General features: G+C 41.7%; 1 protein-coding gene across 2 annotated transcripts; it reads right to left on the bottom strand.

Moving 5' to 3' along the window:
* Nucleotides 1–1,359: 1,359 nt before the first annotated feature.
* On the bottom strand, nt 1,360–15,366 carry DEPDC1 (DEP domain containing 1). 2 transcript variants are annotated; one of them, XM_074908054.1, is made up of 12 exons: nt 15,319–15,366; nt 14,196–14,461; nt 13,374–13,524; nt 12,094–12,212; nt 11,535–11,665; nt 11,106–11,153; nt 7,807–7,947; nt 6,436–7,314; nt 5,633–5,805; nt 4,503–4,679; nt 4,054–4,239; nt 1,360–2,013 (listed from the first exon to the last, which is right to left on the bottom strand). In XM_074908054.1, exons 1-12 carry the CDS (start codon nt 15,364–15,366, stop codon nt 1,873–1,875), a joined length of 2,460 nt encoding a protein of 819 aa, XP_074764155.1. In that variant the 3' UTR covers nt 1,360–1,872. The 2 variants fall into 2 exon arrangements, with proteins under 2 accessions (XP_074764155.1, XP_074764156.1); XM_074908055.1 differs by lacking the exon at nt 6,436–7,314.
* Nucleotides 15,367–23,816: the final 8,450 nt, after the last annotated feature.

Below are 23,816 nucleotides of genomic sequence, written 5' to 3'. Positions count from 1 at the left end.
CAGCCTGGAAGCATCCCGCAGCCATGGTCCCACTGTTGGCTTTGGCCGTGTGAGGGACAGGTCAAAGCGTGGACTGTGGCCCTCACAAGTGACCAACGTGCCAAGAGTGAACATTCAAGACCCTGAATTGCATTTATATGCACATGGATAACAAATTCCAGCACAAACAACACTTACATGAAGGAGATATATGTTGTTCCTCACTCCTTATTTTTCATATATTCCAATGCTGTGCCAAAGTAACGAGAGAATTTACAGAAATTATATTTTACATGGTGGCCCCATTTCCTCCAAGGACCTTTAGCTGCTCTTTATCAAACTACCTTACTCAGTTCAGCTGCGTTATGTATGTCCCCACCACCTGCCCATGGATGCAGCTACACCCTCACCAGCGGTTTGCAACCCCCGTTGTCACATTGTCATCTCGGTCCAAGGAGAGGACAATGTGATGAGAACTGTGTTCAGAGGGAGAGGCAGACCCAGTAGTGCTCCCACTCGCAGGACACATTCTATAAAAAAAACTTACCACACACGTAAGTTGCACTCACTCCTGCTCAGAAGAGTCGCCTTCCCAAACCAGGAGCAGCGACGTCGCCGGGTCTCAGGGCAGAGCTCCTGCATGGCGCGTTGGCTGCGGCAGCTCCACATCACAGCTTTCCAAAATGACAACGCTTTTAATATAAACAAGGCTTCAACCAATCCTTAAAGGTTCATCCATCTTTTTGCTATACTACACTATTTCTACCCTGTTAAGAGGAAAGGGATTTTTTTTTCATTAAGTCTTCTTTAAAATTCCCTTGAGTGCCCAGGCTTTACACCTACACGCTACCCCTGTCTCTCTGGGAAAACAAACAAAAGGATGTCAGGCTGCTTTTTTGCTGGATGCAGATACGGGGGAGAAAAGCACCCATTTCTCACCAAGCCCAGTACTGAACACTAACATCATTCACCGCTTGCTACCTTTTAGGTTTTTTTGCCTGGAGCATATCTGTCTAAATATTAAGCCCGGATCTTTATGAAAACACTTTGATTGTTCTCTCACAGAACTACTCATGCAGATTTACTCTTGTAGGGAAGCCTTGGCCCCACCAGAATTAACATGCAAACTTCTAACTCTGGAAATAAAATAGGGAAATTTAGTGTATTCTGATTCTGTTCATTGTCACTTCATGTACCATCCATCACTTTTGGGAAGTATACCAACAGATCCAAAATTAATTTTCCATGAGTGTCAGAAATATACCCAAGACTTTTAATATAAATAAATATACAAAAGCTTTTATGAATATTACAAACGAGATGAACAGAAGTATTTTATGGAGTCAGATAATCATTTATTTATGGTGAATTTCTGGCTCCCTTGGAAACAACAGAACCAACTTCTAAATTTGGGTCCAAACTCAAAGAACATTATTTTGTTTAAAGGATTTCGAAAATACAAAGAAGGCACTTATTCACAACATACGGACATCAAAAAACCTACACAAATGATAATAAACAACACAAATTCCTGAACGGACATAAAAAAAGTTACAACAATATGCATATCATTAGTTTCCCATATGAAAACCATATATAAATTTTTTTGGTTACTAATAGCTTCATGCTTATCTTCACATTTATTTTACTAAGCACAATATATTGCAATAATTTGTGAACAGATAAATATTTATTTCGCTCTTAACAGTTATTCAAAAGTTATCTGCGCAAAAAAAAAGTTATTTTGGCACCTTTCAACATAAGTGTCCATGTAAACATTTCTTCCTTCTAGACACACAGCCACCACCAAATTTCCGCAGCAAGTGCCCTTTGGTAAACCATCTATCCATCCATCCATCCATCCAATAAATAAGCAGCTGAAGTGTGGTGAAATTAATATCTTAGGCTACGAAATCTTGGTTTTCTTAGGCTAAGCATTGGTTGTTTGATGGTAGGTTTGTTCTCAAATAGCATTGCTTCAGTTTCTGTAGTTGGAAATCTGTTCCGGTAGATTAGAGGGTATTCCTTCTGAAACTAGAAAACACAAGAGTGAAAAATAAAATACCAGGCTCCAGCAAAAACTCCGGCCACGCGAGGCGTGAGCACGAATCACCTTGTAAGGGTGCGTATCAGCAGGAGCAGCCAGACTACTGGCATGGGAAGTATCTGCTGGTCAGAGCTGTGGCCCTTTGGGCTTACGGCTTCACCACTGATAAACAAAGAGTCAAACAAATGCCATCGGTCACTCCATCATCTGTTGAACTGAGAAAAGCTTCTCACTGTGTTTTATTCCCAAGGATTTTTAGCTGCTGTGATGGGAATCCTGTGATGAGCAAACACTGTTGTTCTTGCCTGCCAGGATCTCCGCTCACAGTTCCTCACCGTGTTGTTCCTCAGCTGAGTAACAGTACGGCTGCGCCTCGCCTGAGCCCGGCCTCGCCTGAGCCCGGCCTCGCCTGAGCCCGGCCTCGCCTGAGCCCGGCCTCGCCTGAGCCCGGCCTCGCCTGAGCCCGGCCTCGCCTGAGCAGCCACCACGTGAAGCCACGCTGCCCAGCCAGCTCCCTCTATGCTTGGAAACCTGCCTTTCAAGAATCACCATGATAAATGTGTTTTACCTAAAGGGAAGTTAAGACTGAGCAGATTTTGAAGGTATTCTCCCAGAAAAGCTTAGTACTTAACCAAAGATGTTATTTTTCAGTTCTTGCAGATATACAACTAAACAAAAATATCTGGCTTCAGGTGTTTTTGACATTTTGCCTGTCTCCTGTGTAAGGCCTCAGGAAGGAATGGCTGATGCACAGGTGTGTTCACCACTATTCAAAAGGTTCCTGCTGACTGATTCAACCTATGGAAAATGACACCATGTGTAACTTCTGGTGTTGATACAAATTGGAGCTAACCCTCTAGAAAGTGCCATGGATTTGGCTTTCCCCAATTCAAAGTATCAAAACTGAATAATTGCCCCAAGAAGTAGTGCCTTGTCACACCACTAGCCATCTGGCACAACTGGCAACAGTGTAATGATGTTGCTCTGCGAATTTAAAAATAAATTCTGCTGTTGCAGTACAAGCAGCTTCTGGGCTTTGGTGGGAACTCCTCAAAAATTTAAATCTGTACTTCCAGTTTTACTATCAGAGGATTTTAGTTTTCTCTCCTCCCCACTTCACCTGCTTAAAGTGGCACTGAGTATCACTTCTTACCACTTGCTTACTCCAAGTTTTAATCAACTGTAATTAACTATCCTTTACATGCGAGAAGTTTTAATGAACTTGAACAAAATTCCCGCCTTCACTTTTACAGGACCAGAAAGTTTTCCCAACACATATGAAAGTCAGTGTTGCAGAAGCTGGGGGAGGGTCACCAAAAAAGAAATGTGCTTGCTCTGAAAAGCTGCTTTTTCAAATTTGAGTCACAAGACTCACTTAGGAGATTCTAGGACAAGCACAATACTTTTCAATTGGTCAGAAATACTTGCCAAAGGTTTTCCAAAAAAGAAAAAACCCTTCAGTATTAAATCCTGCCAGAATTGCTGGTATTTTAGCTTTATTATTAGGCAATATGTTAGTAGGCCACAGAAGTGCCAGATAACCTTGAGCCATATACATGTTACAAAACACAAAGCTAAGTCCACAGGAAAGAACACTGCAGAGCTGTGAACGGGTAGAGCTTGACCTCTTAAAGCTAGAAAATCACAGCTTTTATCACCTATTGATTTTAAGCTCATCTATGAATTTTAATGGCCAACTCGTACAGCCAGCACACCACAAGAAACCATGCTGTAATTCGACTGCAGACGATGTAACGCAGAGCAGTTACCTTAGAACAATTTTATCCTGGTTTTAAATCATTGTTTGAACACCACTGCTGCCAGACAGCATCACATGCTGTATTAGACACCATCTTTAATAGCCCAATCCAAGCATGCAGTCAAAAAAAAGCATTAACCAGCTCTTCTGTAGAACAAGCATTTCTCTCTAGACAGTCTGCTCCTGCTCTGCACCAGGGCCCAGTGCCCAAGTTCCTTCCCTCAAAGGTGTTTTCAGAAGCAGACAAAATATCCACCAAGTTTCTTACCTGTTTTAACTTTTTCTTTTTGTCTTTCACAGACAAGTTTTTATCTTTGATAATGTTCTCTAAGAGCTCTGCCACTGCAGCCTGAGAGGTAGAAACCTTTTGTTCTTCAAACTCCTCAGGAGTTATTTGTCTGCAGTATGAATACGTTGGCAATATGGCACAGATTTCTTCCTTTGGGTATTTGCACTGAAACGGGAGTTGAAGAAGGGGTCATACTCAAATGATTATGTGCTATTTCAGGAAGAAATAGTTTGTTCAGTAACAAATGTCCAAGCATACTAACTTACAGTGACATCACAAAAATTTATAATGTAGCTAATATCTGTCTGCACCAAAAGTTTAATAAAATTTTGCATTCAAAATGGTTTAATTTGCAGTTTTCCCATCCCACCTTCACAGGTAGCAAAGACTCCAGCAAATAAACTTTAAACTTCTCTCATGTCACCAACCTGAGCCATCTTCATGTGTTCTATGTGGTCTTGCACTGCAACCTGCAGGTAGGTTGGTACTTTAAATATTTCTTGTTGATGGTCCATTAGAAATGAAACTAATCGTGTAGAAAGTAGCTCGTCGAGATCTACTTCTTCTGCACAGCACAGCACGCATCGAGAAAAAGTCTGTATCATCTACAAGTGTTTAGCAGAACATTAGTATGTGAGATTGAGGGATTTGCCTTCTTTCCAGTCTACCCAGTGGCACAACAAATTCTCCAATATCACCTTTCGTTGCAATCTCTCTTGCTGCACCACTGGTCAAGAGAGGAGGAAAACTGTAGTTTTTTTCCTCATCTGAAATAAAGTAACTTCTTGTAACATTAGACTTGTACTTTTTTTTAATTGAACAGTACTTTCAATTAAGAAGTGCATATTTTAAAGAGGTAATAATAAGAAAAAGTCTTCCCCTGTAGAAAAGTGTACATGTTCACTTAGCCATCCTGAGACAGTGAGGTAACTAAAAAAGCTGCAGAGCCAACCTAACCAAGATGCACATCAAGATCCAGTTTTACATAGCTTTAAAAAAACATTTTTTCAGCTTTCATTATTTCCAGCTTTTAGCAGGCTTATTTTAAATTAGCACGTGCAGGTATTTGCTGTTTTATCTAGTCTCATTTGACAAAAATCTTTAGTCATTGCTATGAAAGCTTAAATTCAGATCTTGAAATTCATCTTTAAACTCACTAGGCAGTTAATTTACTTCTTTGGAACCGTTTCTGTCTTCACCTATGCAAATGTTTAGCCTGAGAAAGGTTTTCTACAGAGGCTTTGCCAACACCTTTTAAGTTAAATGGCAGTTGGGTGAGAAGTCGCACTGAACCATCATTTGCATTCTTCTAAGAAATTATTTCCCTTCTCCTAAAGTAAACAAAAGCAACACCAATATTTGAAATACATTGGGATGAAAACAAGAAGGTGCTCGAAGTCAGATTTTTTGTAAATATTCTGGAGATGAAAAAACCACCTGCGAATCCCTAATTCACTGCAACGAGCCAAGCACCTCACGCACAGAATACTGCCAGTACTGTCAGCGTTCCTTCAGCCGTGGTAAAACAACAGATACACTGCACTTCGAATTCTCTTACCAAGGAACGTGTGCCCATCGCATCATGCAGCCGTGGCATATCAACATTTTCGCTGATCCGAGAGATCATGCGCATGAGGAGCTGAATCTTTCTACGATTTGGTGGTGGCAGCAACAAACAACATATCTGTAGTGCTTCGACAGCAATTCTTTCTAAATGAGGCTGAAGGAGATCTACAAGTCAATTGTGAAGACAGCTGTCATTAAGATTTAATCAACATTCAGGATATTTTTATCTCGGTAAAAGAAACTCCTTTTTTTCTATATGGTAATCTATGTTTCACAGAAGACAGCTGTAACATAGTAAATAATGTTACATGCCCTTTTTTTGTGGTCACCTTCAACTTGCTTCATTATGATGAACTGCTGGTACAATTGAGACCATAATACAATTAAGAAGTTACACCAATGTTATTCCCAGAAGTATTTCCAGAAAATATACTTGAAAAAACAGAGAAAGGCATCTTCTCCAACAGGCAGGTCCCTGCAAATTCCCTGCCTCACTCACAGACAGCGTCTAGGCCAGAATTACTTATCACTTACCTGAACAGAAAGGTGAGTTACCAACACATCACGTTTAAGGCTCCAAAGATACTACACACTACTACTTGTTAGCAGAGGTTCAAAGGGCTACCTTTAAGCAGTGTAGTTTAGCAACCAGTTTGTTGTTTGTTTTTTTAAAAACCCACAGATCACGTTATATGCATCTCAAAAAACCTAGCAACAGTGCCAAAGATAAAGGAAGCAGAGATTAGTTAGTCATCACAGTAAGCCAATACAACATGCTTTAGAAAGCCATCTTACTTTGTGTGCCAGTCAACATACAAGAAGAGTGAGTGAAAGAGTAATCTGAGAGTTCTGTGGTACTTTTGCAGAGTCTCTTTTTGACGGTGATATCGGAAACCTCAGTCCCGACGTCCACTGAAGCAGCCACACCAGAGGTGTTTGGTTTTCCTTGCCCACAAAGTTGAGACCTCGGCTTCACTGTGATTTCAGCAACTGGTACATTGATGCTAGTGCAACTTTTGGAGTTCCTCTTGCCAAATAAACTCAGAGACCTGCATATTTGCTTCGATCTGTGATTTTCACTGAATAGCTCTTTACCCTGAGCAGTTGGGGCAGACACTCTCTCGATACCACGGGTTTGGTTTTGACAAGTGTTATCAAAACCAAGCTCCAACACCGAATTAGCTTTATGCTCATATGGCAGTGACTGTTTTCCATTTCTTGTGCTCAGAATAGTGCTCACGTCACTTTGCCTGAGGAAATCAGATTCTCCTTTATTACATATTCTTGAAGTAGTATCTCCAATTCTTTCCAAAGAGTAGCATCTTGTCCTAAATGTTTGAGGTGGATCTTGTTCATTCCTAAAACCTGAAAGATTTTGACAACTTCCTCCTATTAGATTATCACCACTATCTTGTTTACATGTCAGTTTATATTGCTGCAATTTCTTTGCACATTGGTTTTGAATAGTTAGCTCTTCTGAAGACGACTTCCTGCAAGATTTATATTCTTTCTTTTTTTTGCCAGGCTCTTTGCGAAGTAGGCTAAGAAGAAGACACTCAGTTGACTTGAAAGAGTTCAAGTGAAGAATTTTTGAAGGTTGTGGGTCACGTTTCTCATCTTGGCCAGAATGCTTTCCACTGCATATATCTGGAATTGTGATGTAGCCACACATAACTATCAGAAAATGAAATATAAGTTAAGATGCAAGTGGTATGAAAACGAACAAGTTCAGAAAGAAAGCTGCTATCCAAACAGAGAAGACAACAAATATAAGACACTAATTTATAGTTGATTCTGTTAGTAAAACCAAAGAAAAGTTTAGCTTAGTCCAGAAGTAATCTAACAAGATAACTGCAACCAACATGCAAGAATAAAGAAAGCTGACACACTGCAATAGTGAGGAACAGACAGGAACGAGCGCATTATTTTTAAATTATGGTTATTGCCTATTTTGAATGTTAGCTCAAACAGCAATTTATAGAGGATAGTATGGGACAGAACTGCATTTCAATTGATACTGTAATAGAGATTGATAGCATTGATGATCTTCCTCAGATTCAAGCGCCATACGCGTTAAGGGATCACAGTCTGCTTTGAATTACAGATTTGTTCCCCACTCGATATCGACTCATAGCTTGCACTGATTATTTCTAAGTTCATACATACCTAAAATATTAACAAAAAGTTCATAGTATTCAAAAGTAAGTAATGGTTCAGGAAGATTGAGAAAGTAATCAGCAACTGTTCTGAATACATCCCGTTCAAACCCACTGTAAGTTGGTTGGCTCATGTCATTATTTCTAGGCCCTAAAAAGAAGAAAAAAAAATTTACAAAAGTATTTATTCTCACAATTCCATTATTAAAGAAAAAAAAAAAGTAAAAACTCAGCACGTTTGTTCTTGTAGGAATGACTGTTTCACAGGAAAAGAATCATGACAGCAATGTGCAAATATTTTATTTAGTTTAGCACTGTACCATCTGTAAGCAAAAACCCTGTAACGTATTCTGTACAGCCACTGAGGAGTTGTGCTCAGTTTCACACCAAGAAAATAAAAGAGAACTCATCTATGCCCTTTATAGGTTCCTCAGCACAACAGTCACAGACTTCTAGTACTTTCCTTTGCTCCCAAACTCCAGCAATCACCGTTGTCCCACGGGGAGCTGCAGCTTCCAGGCCAAGAAGCTCATGCTATGGCCAACTGTGAAGAACGTGCCGAGGATCTGGCCAGCTTACACATGTGCTTTACACCCAAGCCAAATCCAGCTGGGCAGGGTCCTTTCCCTTTGGGGGGAATCTCCTCTTTTCAACTCCTCTATTCAAATCGTTCACCAAGAGAAAGTTTTGTCTACCGCTACTCCCATGGTGGATCTCTTCTTCAGAAGTGGACAGATAATCCAATAATCCAAGAGATCTGGTTAATAAACCTTGACCATGTCGCTACAGACAAAAATGAATAAAAGGGCTCCCAGTACAAACAAAATTTGACATTGTGTAGATATTTTAACCCTAGCATTATCATTATCATACTCCACCTACAAATGAAATAAGCTACCTTACCAAACCAGTTCTAATGAATTAGGATATGGCAGTTTTAATTATAAACTAGGGTAAAATATAACTTTTGATATGACCAAACTTTATAATTATAATTACATTACCACACACTACACTAAAAATATAGTAGAGTAGTGTTCTCCCTGCCAGTATAAGTATTTTTAGTTTTCACTGTGCAAAGTAACTACCGCCTTAATCATCTGGTTACAGCACAGCTAGCAGATGCAGAGATAAAACCTCCACTTGAACTAACTCACTCAAATTAGAAATTGAGAGTTCAAAAAACCCTAAAAAGCTTGCTTGCAGTTTTGGTGCCGTGAACACAAAGACCTATTAGTTCTAAATACTGGACTGATGTGGGAACTAAGGTATTGAAACACTCAAAGACCAGTGCTCAGCTATATTTTCCACTTTGATTTAAACCCACTCACCACGCTCTTCCCTGTCCTGCTTTTCCTAATAGTGCTCTTCATGTAAGAGGCTCTATGGCTTTGGGAATGCAGTTGAAGAGAGTCATGTTGAAGAAAAAAGGGTCATTTTCACAAGAGCGTATGCTGCAAACAGCTTCTGAAGCCATACTAACCCTGTATGGACCCCCCTGAGCAGGTAGAGATCTCAGGCTGTAACCCAGCCATGTTACAGCCAGTCCAGCTTTGTGGGGAGCTGACGAAGGAGAGCACTAGGAAAAGGGACAAGAGTTAAACAGCAGGGCAAGCACCCGAAGAAAAAGAGCTCATCATCTCCTATTTCATTTGAGAGCCACTCATCTAACTCTAGCATGCCCTGTTTGCCATTTAAAGAGGCAGTTTTGAAAGAAAAGAAAAAGTCTGATTGTCAGTTTGTCCTCTGCTTCTCCAGAATCTTTTCAAAGTCTGCTTCGTAGAGATGCAAAGCTCACATAATCGCAATCTGTGTGTTTGTAACACAATTTCAAACACATCTGACAACGGAAGCCTCAAAGGCAGTTGCATAGAAATCAGTGGAACTGTAAAGAAGACTTAGTGCCACACAGGTCTGCTTCAGCACATGCTGAGAAACAACACTCCTTTATTAGCAAGAGAATCCACAGACTGGGCCAGTAGAAACTGAACTTCATTAGGTTCACTGTGAAAGCACTTTTCTCCCCCCATTGTGTGAAAACCTGTGTTAATTGTATTATTCCACAGTAAATACTTTCCCAGTGGTTCCAAGGCAGCTGCTCAAGTACACTTAACACTGACACCTTGGGTAACCCAGTCGTCTTTGCTGCAGTTCAAGATTTAACATTGTGCCTTTCTAAATTTTACATTAAGCAAACGGACAAAGAAAACAAACCAGAAGCACTAAGTTTGCTGTAAATTCTAACCACGTTGAGTTTTGCTGCTTGGTATTTCATACAACGATACAAAACAAGGGATGAGTGCAGACTGACTCTCACTCTGCAGACAACGGAAGTTCAGTTCTGTCACAAAACATGTTTAACAGCTAGAAATGCCTGACAAAAAAATCCATCTCATCCACTACGCAATGACTGTTAAGACACTGAAGGCCTTCACCCTCCACAGCTGAACTGCAACTACAAAACAGTTTTAAGCAGAAGCTTTTCCTAAGACAGTTTGAAGAAAAAGGTGGGGAAGCAGATAAGGAGGTACCAGGAGCTACCCTCCAAGTCCATGATCCAGGAATGAGTGGAACTCTTCCTTCTGTTCTCTGACAAATTTAGTAGGCCATCAAGCTGACTATATGAGCATGCCTTTATCCCAACCCCTTCACAAAATTTTGCTTGATTTCTTCCAAGATAAACAAAAAACTAACTTGTTTTCTGTGAACTGGTCTCCAGCTTAATATGAAATGTAAGAAATGTTTTAGCCCAACTCCTAGTCAGTAACTAGAAAAGGAAAATCCCTTTACTCCTGAAAAACTGCATTAGGAGAAACCACACACAGGTTTTGCCCAATCACTCATATTTTCTTCCTGCCTCTTTGTTAATAGGAACTATTTTCATAAAAAACAGTCCTTTTTTCTGGCCTCAGACAGCATGCTTCTGCTGAAAGCTTACATTTTTCATTAATCCTCCTGCACATTTAATGGCTTAAGGAACACTGAAGCCCCTCCTCTTCCACTAATTTAACCTGTTCACGTTGCCAAGAATTCATGTGCAGAATCACACAAACCAGCCTAAAAGCAGGATAACTAGCTAGACTGCTAAAGGACTGATATCTTGATTACCTGAAATAGAACATCTTCAACATGTGTTAGCTCAAGTCACATTTCTGCACAGTAACTTGATATGTATTGCTCAACATATCAAGGCACTTAAGATGATTTGAATTTACAAAATGAAAAATCACAATTGATCTTAACATGCAAGTATATTTCACTTTCAACTCAAGAGGTTTCTGGAACAGAAAAAGCTATTCAGTGACTTACAGTATGCAAGGCATTTCATAGCTGACAACACCCAGTGAGGGAGGTCATCTAAAACAAACAAAACAAGTACATTATTTATATATAACCTCCAAGACTTAATAACAAATGCAAATAATGGCTCACACATAATAAATATAAGAGATCAAATTTAAAACTAATTTATTAATGGTTGGAGTAGATGATCTTCAAGGTCTTTTCCAACCTAGATGATTCTGTGATATTTATTCAAAATAAAAATCTGTAAGTTTAAAAGTGAATGCAATACACCTTCAAAACCTTGTACACAAACATACTGAACTGTGCTTTAGTTTGTAAAAGGTGTAAAAAAGGTGTAAAAGACTATGAAACATATTACTTTGTTTATTTATTGTTGGTTGCAATTGCACCATATAATCTTTAAGCAAAACCAGAAAAAAAAAAAAATCTTACCTGATTTGTTCTGCAAAATAACAACACCGTGCCTGCTCGTGTTAGTCATGTTGTATATGACGTACTCGGGAACGATCTGTGTTGGCTGCAAAACTTCTTCCAAAGACGGGAGCCCTAAAATGGTTTGCAAACTGTGGGGAGGAAGAGAGCAGATGATGTCTAAAGAGTTTGCTAGCTAGGAGCAAAACCAAGCTCTTTCCATATCCATTCCGACACCAGTTACTTGTCTGCGATTTATTAAAATTCTCACTTCCAAGAGGACAAATTGAAGACGCACTTTTTCCTGGGACAAACACCAAAAGCAGTAAGAATGAGCACCTATAGTACTTAAATATACTTCAACACCAGCAACAATAAGTTTCAATAAATTTCTTAAATGCAACAATCCAATGTTAATACATACATTAAAAAGCATATGTAAACAATAAGTAGTAAAAAATATTCAATTCAAAACATAACTTTCAAAATTTCAAAAAATTTGCAAGTCAAAAGCTTGATCGGGCCATTACACACCCAAAGCACGTATACAAGAATGTACTTTTAAAAGTGTATTACTCACTGTATCAGAATGATATTTCTCCAAGTTTCTTGCACATACTCCTGGCTTATTTCCTTCTTAGGTAGTGTGTCTTCCTTGTTTTCCTCTATTATATCTGGCTTTGTTTTTTCTAAATTTTCCTAGAAATGAACAGGTTATAGTATAAGACAAACAAGCCTCTTAATTAAAAATTAAGTAAAAATTATTCTTAAAAGTATAGGGCATTCTCCAGAACATTAAATTCCAAAACAGGATGAACTAAAAAGCAAAAAAAAAGGACGCTATGGAAAAAGACCTAATCATCTCAGAAGTCAGTGTAAAAGATGAAAACACATCAAATCCAAACGCATTAGCAAGCAAAGTACTCTCTTTTAGGATCACAGTCTAAATTCAGAAAGTATGCACACACACAGATCTCAAAAGAATAAAAGGTCAAACACATTCAATCATTTTCAAAAAGTAAGCAGAACAGTTTAATAAATTTGTGCCTTTTACTTGTCCTAAATAACAAAAATTAAGTTTCAACAAGAACATATTGGCCAGATCATTTCTATAACTCCAGCTTCCAGCCCTCTCAATAATTTAAAACGCTGTGGCAGGGATAATTCTGCACTGAAGGAGACAAAACAAACAAAAGAATCCAGAAGAAAGCAAAAAAACCTCCCAGACTGGTGACATGAGATGCTCAATTGCTTACACATGCATACACAATTAAAACTCTCCGTAACCCCAGATCATACTGATACAAAATTAGCCCTATACTGCAACGGATGGGGAGTCACTGACCTTTCTTTCAGCTCAGGTAACTGTACTGAGTCTGGCCATCACAGTAACATGGCTGCATTAATATAATTTTAACCACCCTCCCACCCCTCTTTCCCTTCCCAAACCTGCTGCTGGTATGAAGTTTAAAAAACTTCTTACAGGTTTAAGAACATACTTAATTTCTTCTGTCAAAAAAAACCCCTTTCACCTGCTGACAGCACTTCAAAAATGCCATGTTACAGTTTTGTTTGAAGATTTAGGGACTACTTAATAAAATTTCTTTTTGTACATGCAAGAAAATAGCACATGTCACCAAGAGACTTCAATATAAAAATATAGCTGCATCTTTCTATTATACCTATATTAATGTTCTATCTCGCTATCTAGAACCTACCAATTCATTTGTTCAGCTAGAAGGCAGGATGACACAACAGAACAGTGTCACTGAAAGATAATTGCTTCTAGGTGGATTTTTTAATTTAAGAATAAGGAAATTACATGGCAACTACAATTATGTAAGAAAGATAAATTATTACCAGAGACCGTAGCAACTCATGTTTTTTAGGAGTTCTCCTGGATAAATGAGGCAGTTTAAAAAGCCTTTCTTTGTCTCTAGAGAAGTTTTCCAAGTTCTCTTTTGGTGGACACGAGCTTGGTAGAGGTTTAACTGGAGATGTTGAAGGAAACCTGTAATGAATAGGAGAGGTGTTAAATACATTTAGAATAAATTAAAAATATAAGAAGTCACTTAACCAAAACCATACCCTAGCAGTGTAAATTCTGTAAGATTCTGAAAAGATTCAGGAAGGTAAGAAAGTTACTGAAATTTCCTCTTTAGAACACTGTTTAACATTGTCGTACTATAAATACGCTTTGGACTAATTTTCTTGGTTTCAAAGTCAAGCTGAAGATACTCAGCTATTTATACAGCACTGAGAGCAGAATCTGAGAAGTGAGGGCCATTAATACCCTTAATTTAAGAACTCAGGAAAGACCGTTTCCCACTTTGACTTTCTGCAAAACGCACAAGAGAAGCGGACACAGAACTGGTAGCACAGCACGAAACTCCTACAATAAATTCTCCTTGGCTCCCCTCCAGAGCACTTGAGTGTAGCATGCACACCAGTGAATAACTTGGCTAGACAAAAGCACAGAACCAGTCTTCAGCATAGAGGATGTATGGTCTATACTGAGAGCTGAGTAAAGTAAATCAGTGAGTGCAGTAAAATGGTGACAATAATTTAAATTTTTGGCCCAACCGCTCAACCCAAAGCAAATTACTTTTGAGAATCTGAGCACTAAGATTTTGAAATAAAAGCCTCAACCTGAAGAGCTCTGTTAACGGGTCAGTTCAGTACCTGTACAGTGCACCACTGTCTTCTAAGTTTTCAGATCCCCATCTCCCTTTTACATCTTCAATTACATGGTTCTTGAGAAACTTTCTTAATAACTGAACGGTCTGCTGCCTAGTAACGTCAGGACCGAAGTTACCGTTACTCCTTAATACTTCATGGAGCCAGTCTACAGCTTCAGAGGCAGTGAAACAACTTCCATGTTTTTTGAAGTGCTGCCTGTGTTTCCTTAACGGCATGCCTGCTCGGAAATATTTTGTAATTTCATTCCACTGCATGGGAAACAAAACAGCAAAGAACCGAAGATTAAAGCCTGAAGCTGATTATTGTGAGTATCAGTTGAAACAGTATTATATTCATAAACATATAAATGAAATCACAACATTAATGCTAACAAATATTGAGAGTTATACTAAATAACATAGTAGTATTAATACAGAAACACTGACGTTCAGATTAAAGAACAGGTAAACATTTCATTTAGGTTTTTATAGCGTTCTTCTATAACTGAAAGTAAGTTTAGAGCTTCACAGACCTAAGTTTTATTGTCCTGGCCTGCACAGGCCCAGTATTTACAGCACCTCGGTTTCCTGAGGCACTGTCAAACCACATCCAGAGCAGCTCTCGGGCATGAGATAGATCCCGAGGGTACACAAAGCTTTAAATTTTAAAGTATTTTCCTCCCTTCCTATCTACCCGCACAAAAGCGGATGACACGCTGGAATTAGCGGGCTCCTCTTACACAGCTATCGCCCCATTTTCGAGGAACCAGGAGCTGCCCCCGCCGCAAGCCCTCCCCGGGGAGGGTCCCGCCTTGCGTGACCGCGGTCAGGGGTGGGGGCAGTGAGGGGGGCACAGAGCCCCCGTCCTGCCCCACAGCACCCCAGTTCCCACGCGTTGCGTTCAGACACCACCGACCGCCGTCACCCCCGACAACCCCAGGGCCCCGCGCAGCTCCGGACACCTCCCTGACCGCGGGGGCCCGGGGGAGTCACGTTAACTCGCGCTTTAGCCCGGAGGCAGAGGCCCGGGCTGACGGGGAGGGGGCGGCCCGGTGGCCGCGGCAGCAGCCCGCTTCCCTCCTCCCACCCCACGAACCGGCCCCGCCGCCCCGGCCCGCTGTCCTCACCAGCTCGGTGGCGCGGTAGGGCCCCGGGCCGGCCGGCCGGCTGGCCATGGCGGGGACCCCCCGCCCGCCTCACGCCGCCCAACGGCCGCCCGCCGCCGTTTGAATCCGCGGCGCGCGCCGCCCGCCGAAGCGGATTGGGCGGGACGCGCGCGCCCGCCCTGAGGGGAAGGGCGGGAAACGTCCCGCGGCGGCACTCGACAGCCCTGTGCGGGCCCGCGTTCAGGGGGGCGCTCGCCCCGCGGCACCGACCGAGCTAAGCTGTCCCGGCCGCCTCACGCCGCTCGGCTCGGCCTCGCTCGATGGCGGCGGGGTCGCAGCCTGCCTGGGGAGCTGGCGGTGCCCCTCGGCTGAGGGCCCAGGCGGCTGCCTGCCCTGGGAGCACGGAGCCGCGCGGCGTGGTGGAAGGCACGTACAGGTCAGTGCTGAACAAAGGTTTAAAATCACAGAATAATTTGGGTTGGAAAGGAACTTAAACATCATGTAGTCCCACCCCCTGCCCCGCGCAGGGCCACCTTCCACCAGCCCAGGTTGCCCAAAGCCCCGTCCAACCTGGCCTTGAACCCTGCCAGGGAGGGGGCAGCCACAGCTTCTCTGGGCAGCCTGGGCCAGGGCCTCACCCCCCTCACAGGGGAGAATTTCTGCCTCAGATCTCATCTAAATCTCCTTCTGTCAGTTTAAAGCTGTGACCCCTCGTCCTGTCCCTCTGCCCCTGATCCAGAGTCCCTCCCCCCTTTCCCGCAGCCCCTTTCAGCCCTGGGGGGCCGCTCTAAGGTCTCCCCGGAGCCTTCTGTCCTCCAGCTGAACCCCCCAACTCCCCCAGCCTGTCCTCACAGGGGGGCTCCAGCCCCTCCAGCATCTCCGTGGCCTCCTCTGGCCCCGCTGGAGCAGGTCCGTGTCCTTCTGCTGTTGGTGCCCCAGAGCTGGACCCAGCCCTGCAGGGGGGTGTCCCAGAGCAGAGGGGGAGACTCCCCCCCTCGCCCTGTGCCCCCCCTGCTCTGGGTGCAGCCCAGCACACCGTTGCCTTTCTGGGCTGCCAGCGCACGTTGGTGGCTCACGGTCAGTTTTCTGCCCCCAACCCCCCCAAGCCCCTCTCCCTGGGGCTGCTCTCCATCCCCTCCTCGCCCAGCCTGGGTTAGTGCCTGGGATTGCCCCGACCCATGGGCAGGACCTTGCCCTTGGCCTTGTTGAACTCCGTGGGGTTTGCCCGTCCCCCCTCTCAGCCTGCCCAGGCCCCTCTGGATGGATCCTTCCCTCCATCACACCACACAGCTCAGGGTCAGTGGGGAACTTGCTGAGGGTGTCTCAACCCCACTGCCCATGTCCCCAACAAAGATGTTAAACAGCACAGCCCCCAGCCCTGACCCCTGAGGATGCCACTCGTCACTGGTCCCCACTTGGACACGGAGCTGTTGATCTCAACTCTTGGACTGCCCAGCCAATTCCTTATGCACCAAGTGCTCCATCCACCAAACCCATGTCTCTCCAATTTAGAGTATGTCAGGTGGAATGGTGCATTTTCTCAGAAACTCACCCTGATTATTTGTCAAGACAAGGAAAAAAAGCCAACTCACGTAACATGGTTTAACTCGGTTTTCAGAGCGCTTTCACAAACAACTCTTCAAGAGGCAGGTGTGGTTTCCACATTTCTTAGGTCCTGTGAGACTAGCACAGAGCTTACACACAACTGTCTGAACACAAATGCCAACTGCCTTCAGAAAAAAAGGCACATTCATTCAACTGTCCTGTCTTACCCTGTGGATTTCTTACAGATCCAGCTTATATTTAGCAACACCCTCCCAAGAAAACCCCTAACCCCCCAAAAAACCCAACCCCAATGAATAACCTAACAAACATGGCAATAGCATAGCATTCACAGTTTTGGTTTGTTTTTTTTTTAAAAATGTTCTCTTTCTCAGGGCCTGTAGACCAAGTGTACTGTAACCTGTGAGCTATAAATACCCCATGAGTGTTTTATTTCCTCCTGATATAGCTATCCACTGCACAGACATTTTAGGCTCATCACTTAAACTTCTTTTATAGCCCATAACAACACACACACACCTCAAACACTTTTATAAGAAGGAATAAAAACATCAAGGTGTGAGAAAACACACCAGCATAACAAGTGGATTTAAAGTCATCAAGCCCAAAGCTACAGCCTAGGAACAAGAACAGAAATGGAAAGCCAAAACACAGAACTACCTTGATGGTGTCTCCCTGTAGGAGCAGCCCTGAGAAAACTAGTTTTTTCCTAACTAGTGCCTTCCCTGCTTAGAGAGTGAGGGATGGGTATTCTGCTTTTATCTGACTAGGAAAGTTGCAGGAGCCAGTCAGAGCTGGCTCCTAGTAACTTCTATCAGATCTTGAGCTGGAGCACCTGTGGGTGAGGCAGCATAGTAAACAATTCAAAATTCAGTGAGGCTGTGGTATTTCACTTACATTTTGCATCTGATTAGAAGAAAGATGTGTATTCTCTCACTAGATTCAAAAACTTTAGAGGTGCTCTTCATCACTTACATATTTCAACAACTCACCTCCTGTTTTCCTTTCTAACAAAATTGCCTGATGAGTGGGTGCCAAGACAGAAAGTGGTATTGATTTTTCCAGTGACTCAGGCTCTAAACCTGTTCAAGAGTATAAATCAATTTACTGATTATCTCAGGGAAATCTCCACGAGTAAAACCTGCAGAAAGTGATGACTACAACTGTTTCACTATGGATTACTTCCCGTACTCCCTCTCTCAGGTCATTTAAAAAAATATAATGCTTGATGTATTGGCATTCAACCTACTGCCTGTAGATGATCTAATACATTTTGTAAAACTTTGTATCTTAGGTCAAGTAAAGGGATTTTAGGGTCATGCCTGGCAAATACAGTACAAGTGATAATTGGAATAGCCTGGGAAAGACTACAGCCCAGTTTCTTCATACTAGTGTAAGCAGACTTATACTCTTATAAAGTGTTTTAATTAATTTCCTAGGAAACAAAAACTAGAGTTCTTTCTGCTTGTACAATTGAATTTCAAGTCCACTCTTGCTTGTAGCTTTCCCTACTCAAAGAATAATGACTACACAGGGGCAGGTGTTCTGTTTTTTTATCACTACACAGTCGTGAATAGATCCAATCAACAGGAAATAGAAGCCATCTTTTAAAATGCTTTCAGATTAGCATCAGGTCACTAAAAATATTCTTAGAGGAAGTTTTAGGGCTTTACAATGAGATCTCCTTATCTTCAAGTGTTTTTCTTTCCTCCATTCTCATTAGAGAATACCAAGTACCTAGTGCATACCTGTACAAATGCCACCCCGATTTAGCTATAGGAGGGCATCACTGTAGCTCTTCATGTGCAGAGTTCTGCAAAACACATTAAGGAAAGTAATGGGAAGAGTAAAGCTTTGTTTTCTGCTTCCCATTTATAATTGTTTGATGGTGTCTACTACTAGTAGCAGGAGAAGATAAACCAGATTAATAGGGTTTGTTTAAGCTGTCAAGGTTATGGCTGTCCCTCTGTATGTGTTACTACACAGAAAGCGTACACTCTATATGCTGTGGATCTTTGTTTTATTGGGTTTAAACACAGGAATAAAGCTCATTGGCAGTACTTAATATCGATCTCCTGACGTCTAGTGCAGCTGAATTAACATTCTTGCCCTTAAGTTCAACTAGAAAGTGATTTTAAAACATGAGGGATTAGATTGTGGAGAGGACTGGTGAGAACATAAGCCTTCTGTATTTGTCATTAAGGAATACAAATACATATACAAATGCATATTCCACTTGGTTTGGGAGGATGATGCTGTAAACGGGGTGTTCTTCCCCTTGGAAGTGTTGCAGTGACCGAGCCGTGGCAGGACTGGGCATGCTAACCCTGCGCGGGCTGCACGCTGAGCTTCCAGTGACAGAAAACCCAGTAGCCTGTGCCCCAAACAACACAGGTACCAGGCCCACACCCCAACAGCAGTTGACCCCGCAGGACTTTTCTTTGGTCCCTACGTTTATGACGTTCTGTTTAGCCCAGCCAAGTGTTATCCTGATCTCTGGTAAGGTAAAGGCTATGTGGTTGTAGGAGCACTGCTGGGAGCGGCGCTGAAGGATTCAAATCCTTGAATTGGCTGGTGTAAGCACAGGGGGTAGGAGGGGTGAGAGGGGCCCAGCGCAGTGGTTGTGAAGTGCTGGGAAGACTGCAGAAGCATGCTTTGTTAATGCGCTGCTGCTATGCTTCATGCACGTCTCTAAATTTTGATTTTAGGGGGATAACTTCAGTACTTACAGGAGGAGAAACAAATTGCCGTGATATTTAGTGAAATGAAACAAGAAGCATAAAAACGCTTAACAGTTGGGAGATATGCAAGTCTTTAATGCAAAGCTCTCATTGTGTCATTGAGATAACAAGATAAAAACTCAGCTGTTATCATTTCCGGATGAAACATTTAAGCAGGTTTGGTTGGTTTTCTTTTCCCAAGGAACATTATGCATCATTCTTTGATGATATTAAACAGTGAGGGCTGGCTTTTTTTTTTTAATGTATAGTACAGACTGTATAAGAGCAACATTTTGTAGACAGAATCTAATCCAGGCAGGATGTGCCTGGGGGAAAAATCCACCCTGAAGACAAACTGCAGCAATTACCATCATTTCATTACAATAAATTTTTTTCATAGAAAAGCAATTCTGTGGAATTTACCAGCTTTCAGATAACAACATTTCAGCTGATTTGCTGCTTTCTGGAAATGGAATGACTGTACTTTTATAGTGATAGCGCAGACACTTTTCAGAAGGATTGGTGTGGGAAGAAGAGAGGAGAAGACCTGTGAAGGGTATCGTGAAAATGTGATAATTTGAGATAAAAGGAAAACCTCGGTTTGGAATGGTATCTTTTTCTATTCCTGCTGAGTTTTACCCCATGTAGCATCAGTAGCTTGTACAAAAAGCAACTGGTTTCAGGCAGTAGTGTAGAAAAAACAAACAAGGAGGATAAATCCTCCTGTTGTTCAGCCTTCAATGATGACTTGAGATCCCCTGCTCTACCCTCCTAAGTGCTTTCCTCTCTCCCACTAATGTCGAGAAATTCTGTGTCCCATCACCCACTAAACCCAACCAACCTGAGCACTGGGTTATTTTCTTTCCTTTGAATGGGGATGGATCAGCATCCTGTTCTGCTTCCAGATAGTGAGAAACACCCTATACCTTTTCTCACTAAATTCTCATATCATCCCATACATTAACCTGGCCCCTGACATCCCCCCTCCTTGAGTTAACAGGAGTCCCCTGAGCTTTTCAGGGCTCTGCCCTTTATCCCATCCTCCACTAAATACAGTTTGGATCCCACCTGCTGAGGGGTGGGGTTGCCTCCCCGCTGGCGTGTTGGTTACCAGAAGTGATGCCCAGTCTATAAAGCACAGCATCTGCTCCCAGGCCTGCTTGAGGTGTTTGCTGGCAGAGCTCTCCTAGCAGTGATTCCTGAGATTGGAAACCATCACAATACCAGGTAGGGAAATGCTATGCAGTTCCCTCATTAGTCTTAATTCTATTTGTCTAGCTCAAGGTTCTAACTAGCTATTCTATAGTAGTTTATAAAAATGTGAAAATATGCTGATGTTTTGTAGAAGTTAGGAAGAAAAACCCTGAAGTCTTTAATAATACATTTTTTAATGGATATGCCATCCCTTAACCTTGTAGGGGTTTCATTTGTGTTTATAATACCACCTCAAGAATGTAAATACTTCTTAGAACATAAATAGCTCTTAATTTTGAGCTGAATAAAACCGTTAAGAAGGCATGTTCAGAACAGTGTAGAAATAACAATCAATTAACAGCCATCTATTATTATTAATTGTTAGAAAAATTATCGAGTGGATGAGAGCTGTGTGTAACAGTGTAAGTAGCTATAGCAAGGGTAGTTGAAAGATGAGTATTACACCACTATAGGGCAATGTGCCCAAAGAGCCTTTTTGCAAGAGAAAATTCATGTAATGATAAACATGTGCAAACAATTAAGATGTGTATGAAGTTGTGTGATCTTTGAATTTTCAGAAATACTGAGCTTGGAGCTCAGTTTATTTGAGTTAGTTTCAAGCATAGTTTCAAAGTCTTGCAGAAATGTTTAATCTATAATTAAAAACTAGTGCTTGCAACTATCTTAGATGAAGGCTGCAACTTTAATGAAAGCCTGTTTTATTTTTAATAGGATTCAGAGATACTGCATACAGAAATGACGTAGCAGTATCTGTCTCAGCTGTTATACGTGAGATTAAGTATTAATACTAACTATGTATCTGAAGCTCTAGCTGTAAATAAAGCCTTTGTGTGTATAGATGTGGGATGTCCTGGCTTCCAAACACAATTAATACAGACAGTGTGAGGCTTGAGGTATTTTTGAACTAATCCTAAATTAGAGCCCTTTTGCTTTGCCTTTTATATATTATTTATTATCCTGTCAAAGGGTGGTTTATATACTGTATCATGATATATTAATTAACTTGTGCATTTTCTCCCCCAGTCACTTGGCTTAAGACTTAATTAAATAGTGGATGTTAAGTATAATTTAGTAGAGGGATTCAGCTGAGTTTGCTTCATGCTAGCTGAGGTGGTCAGGGGGAGCACTGAAGCCGCTTGCTCGCTCCACTGTGTTGGTAGCCTGTACTTCCTTGGTGTGGGATCCAGCCCATTCACTGAAGCACAGATCTATCTGGATGGACTCTTCCCTCCAAACAGGAGGAGATTCCTCTGCATATTTATCTTCTCTCTGAAAAGCATTTCTCCAATTTTGGTTACAGCTATAATAGTTTAAAAATCACCCCTTGTTATTTGGATGTTTTATGGAAATGTCAATGCCTGTTGCTGTTCTTGCTTACACTAATCTATTAGCTCTTTGAAAATATGTGATGAAATGAAAAACGGGCAATGCCTCAAATTATCCAACAACTTCATCCAGGAAGTCTGGACACTTTTACTTTCTGAGTAAAAGAAAATGGATGAAAATAGAGGGGAAAACAGCTAACTACATGGGTTTTTAATCAGTTTTTACCTGGGAGGGAGTAAGGATGAGTAGAGAATTGTAGCTCATTATAAAGTGAAGAGAGGAAGGAAGCAATGCAGAGTCCTGCACCCAGAATGGGCCGACCCCATGCGTCAGTAGAGCGCAGGGCTGCTGGCTAGGCAGCCTCCTGGTACGTGGGAGAGGGCCTCATTCATATGGCAATCCAGGGTCAGGGGGTATGCTATGAAGCAACAATCAGTGCTCTTTCATTTTGGCAAGGACTCTATGGAACTTATTTTTAAGCCCATCTTATATTTTCTATTGATCCAACATTATGTGTGTCTGTATCATTTGGTTTTGGCTTCGCTCAGTGGAAATGTACTTTTGGACAGATGAAACACTATTATTTCAACTCAGATCTTTTTAAAAGGTAGCTTTAATTGTATGCTATTTTACTGGTTGCTTTGTCGTAGTTATGTATATATGGCACTGAGTCTGTAATAATCCATTGGCATGTGCCTCTCTAAAGGCTTTGTGCAAATCTTGCCACTCCTGTGTTGTGTGACACCTGCTCTTGCGGTGTTTTTTAGAAGGCAAGTTGGGAAGGTGCAATCCATAACTTCCTTCTGGGTGTAACACCAAATGAGAGTTTGCTCTGATAATATCTGTACTTAGTATGCTAAGAATTTTGATCTGTGATGCTTCTCTGGAAAAACACAGGATTTGCCTTTGATGTGTCTATTTGTTCACATAGTTTTTTTATTGAACTCAATTGAATTACTCCTGTACTTCAAAAGAAAACTGATTTTCTGACTCTGCTACAGACCTTTAAATAGCAGTTACTTCAGACATAGGCATCTTCTCCTGGTTCCCTTGTCCACCAAACTATTAAAAAACCCCCGACAACCCAAACCAACTACGTGCAGTTTTAGTGAAGTTGGTCTGAAAAACAATCCTTTTATGCAGTTGCTTACAATTTGTTGCTTTTCATTTGTGAGCTGCCTCACAGCTGCGCCCAGTTTTTCTCACAAATTAGTTCATCAGATCTATTATTCTACAAATGTGTAGCAGCTGTTGCTCAAATCCAGCCTGATTGCACATGCCCTCTGCAGTTTTACTCAATTGGTTTACTCCAAACATTTTGTTACTAAATCATTCATTTGGTTGTAACCATCCATACAAAGTATACATTAAAATGCTCTGTAGTGTGGCAATTTGGAAGCCAGTTGCTCAAAAGATCAAAGGATGGGATCACATATGGAGTATTGGTCGATGTACCATATGCATTCACAACTCCTGGCTGTTAGTAAGAGGCAGGTACTTGTATCAAAAGGGGGGAATGCTCAGACTAGGGTTTTCACTCTAATGGTATTTGGAAGCAGTGGGGAAACATGAATATTGTACATGTTTTCAGGCATTCATCTCGATGATTCTTGGTGTCTCGCTCACTCTCTGCAAGTCTCTGAAATGCAGATGTTCCTGGAGTGGAGGGTGGCAGCTGTCAAGCATATTAAACAA

Source organism: Athene noctua, chromosome 5 (genome assembly GCF_965140245.1).
Source record: "Athene noctua chromosome 5, bAthNoc1.hap1.1, whole genome shotgun sequence".
In the NCBI taxonomy this organism is placed as follows: domain Eukaryota; kingdom Metazoa; phylum Chordata; class Aves; order Strigiformes; family Strigidae; genus Athene; species Athene noctua.
The sequence above is the reverse complement of the archived record's forward strand: the minus strand, read 5'-3'. Positions and strand labels throughout refer to the sequence as shown.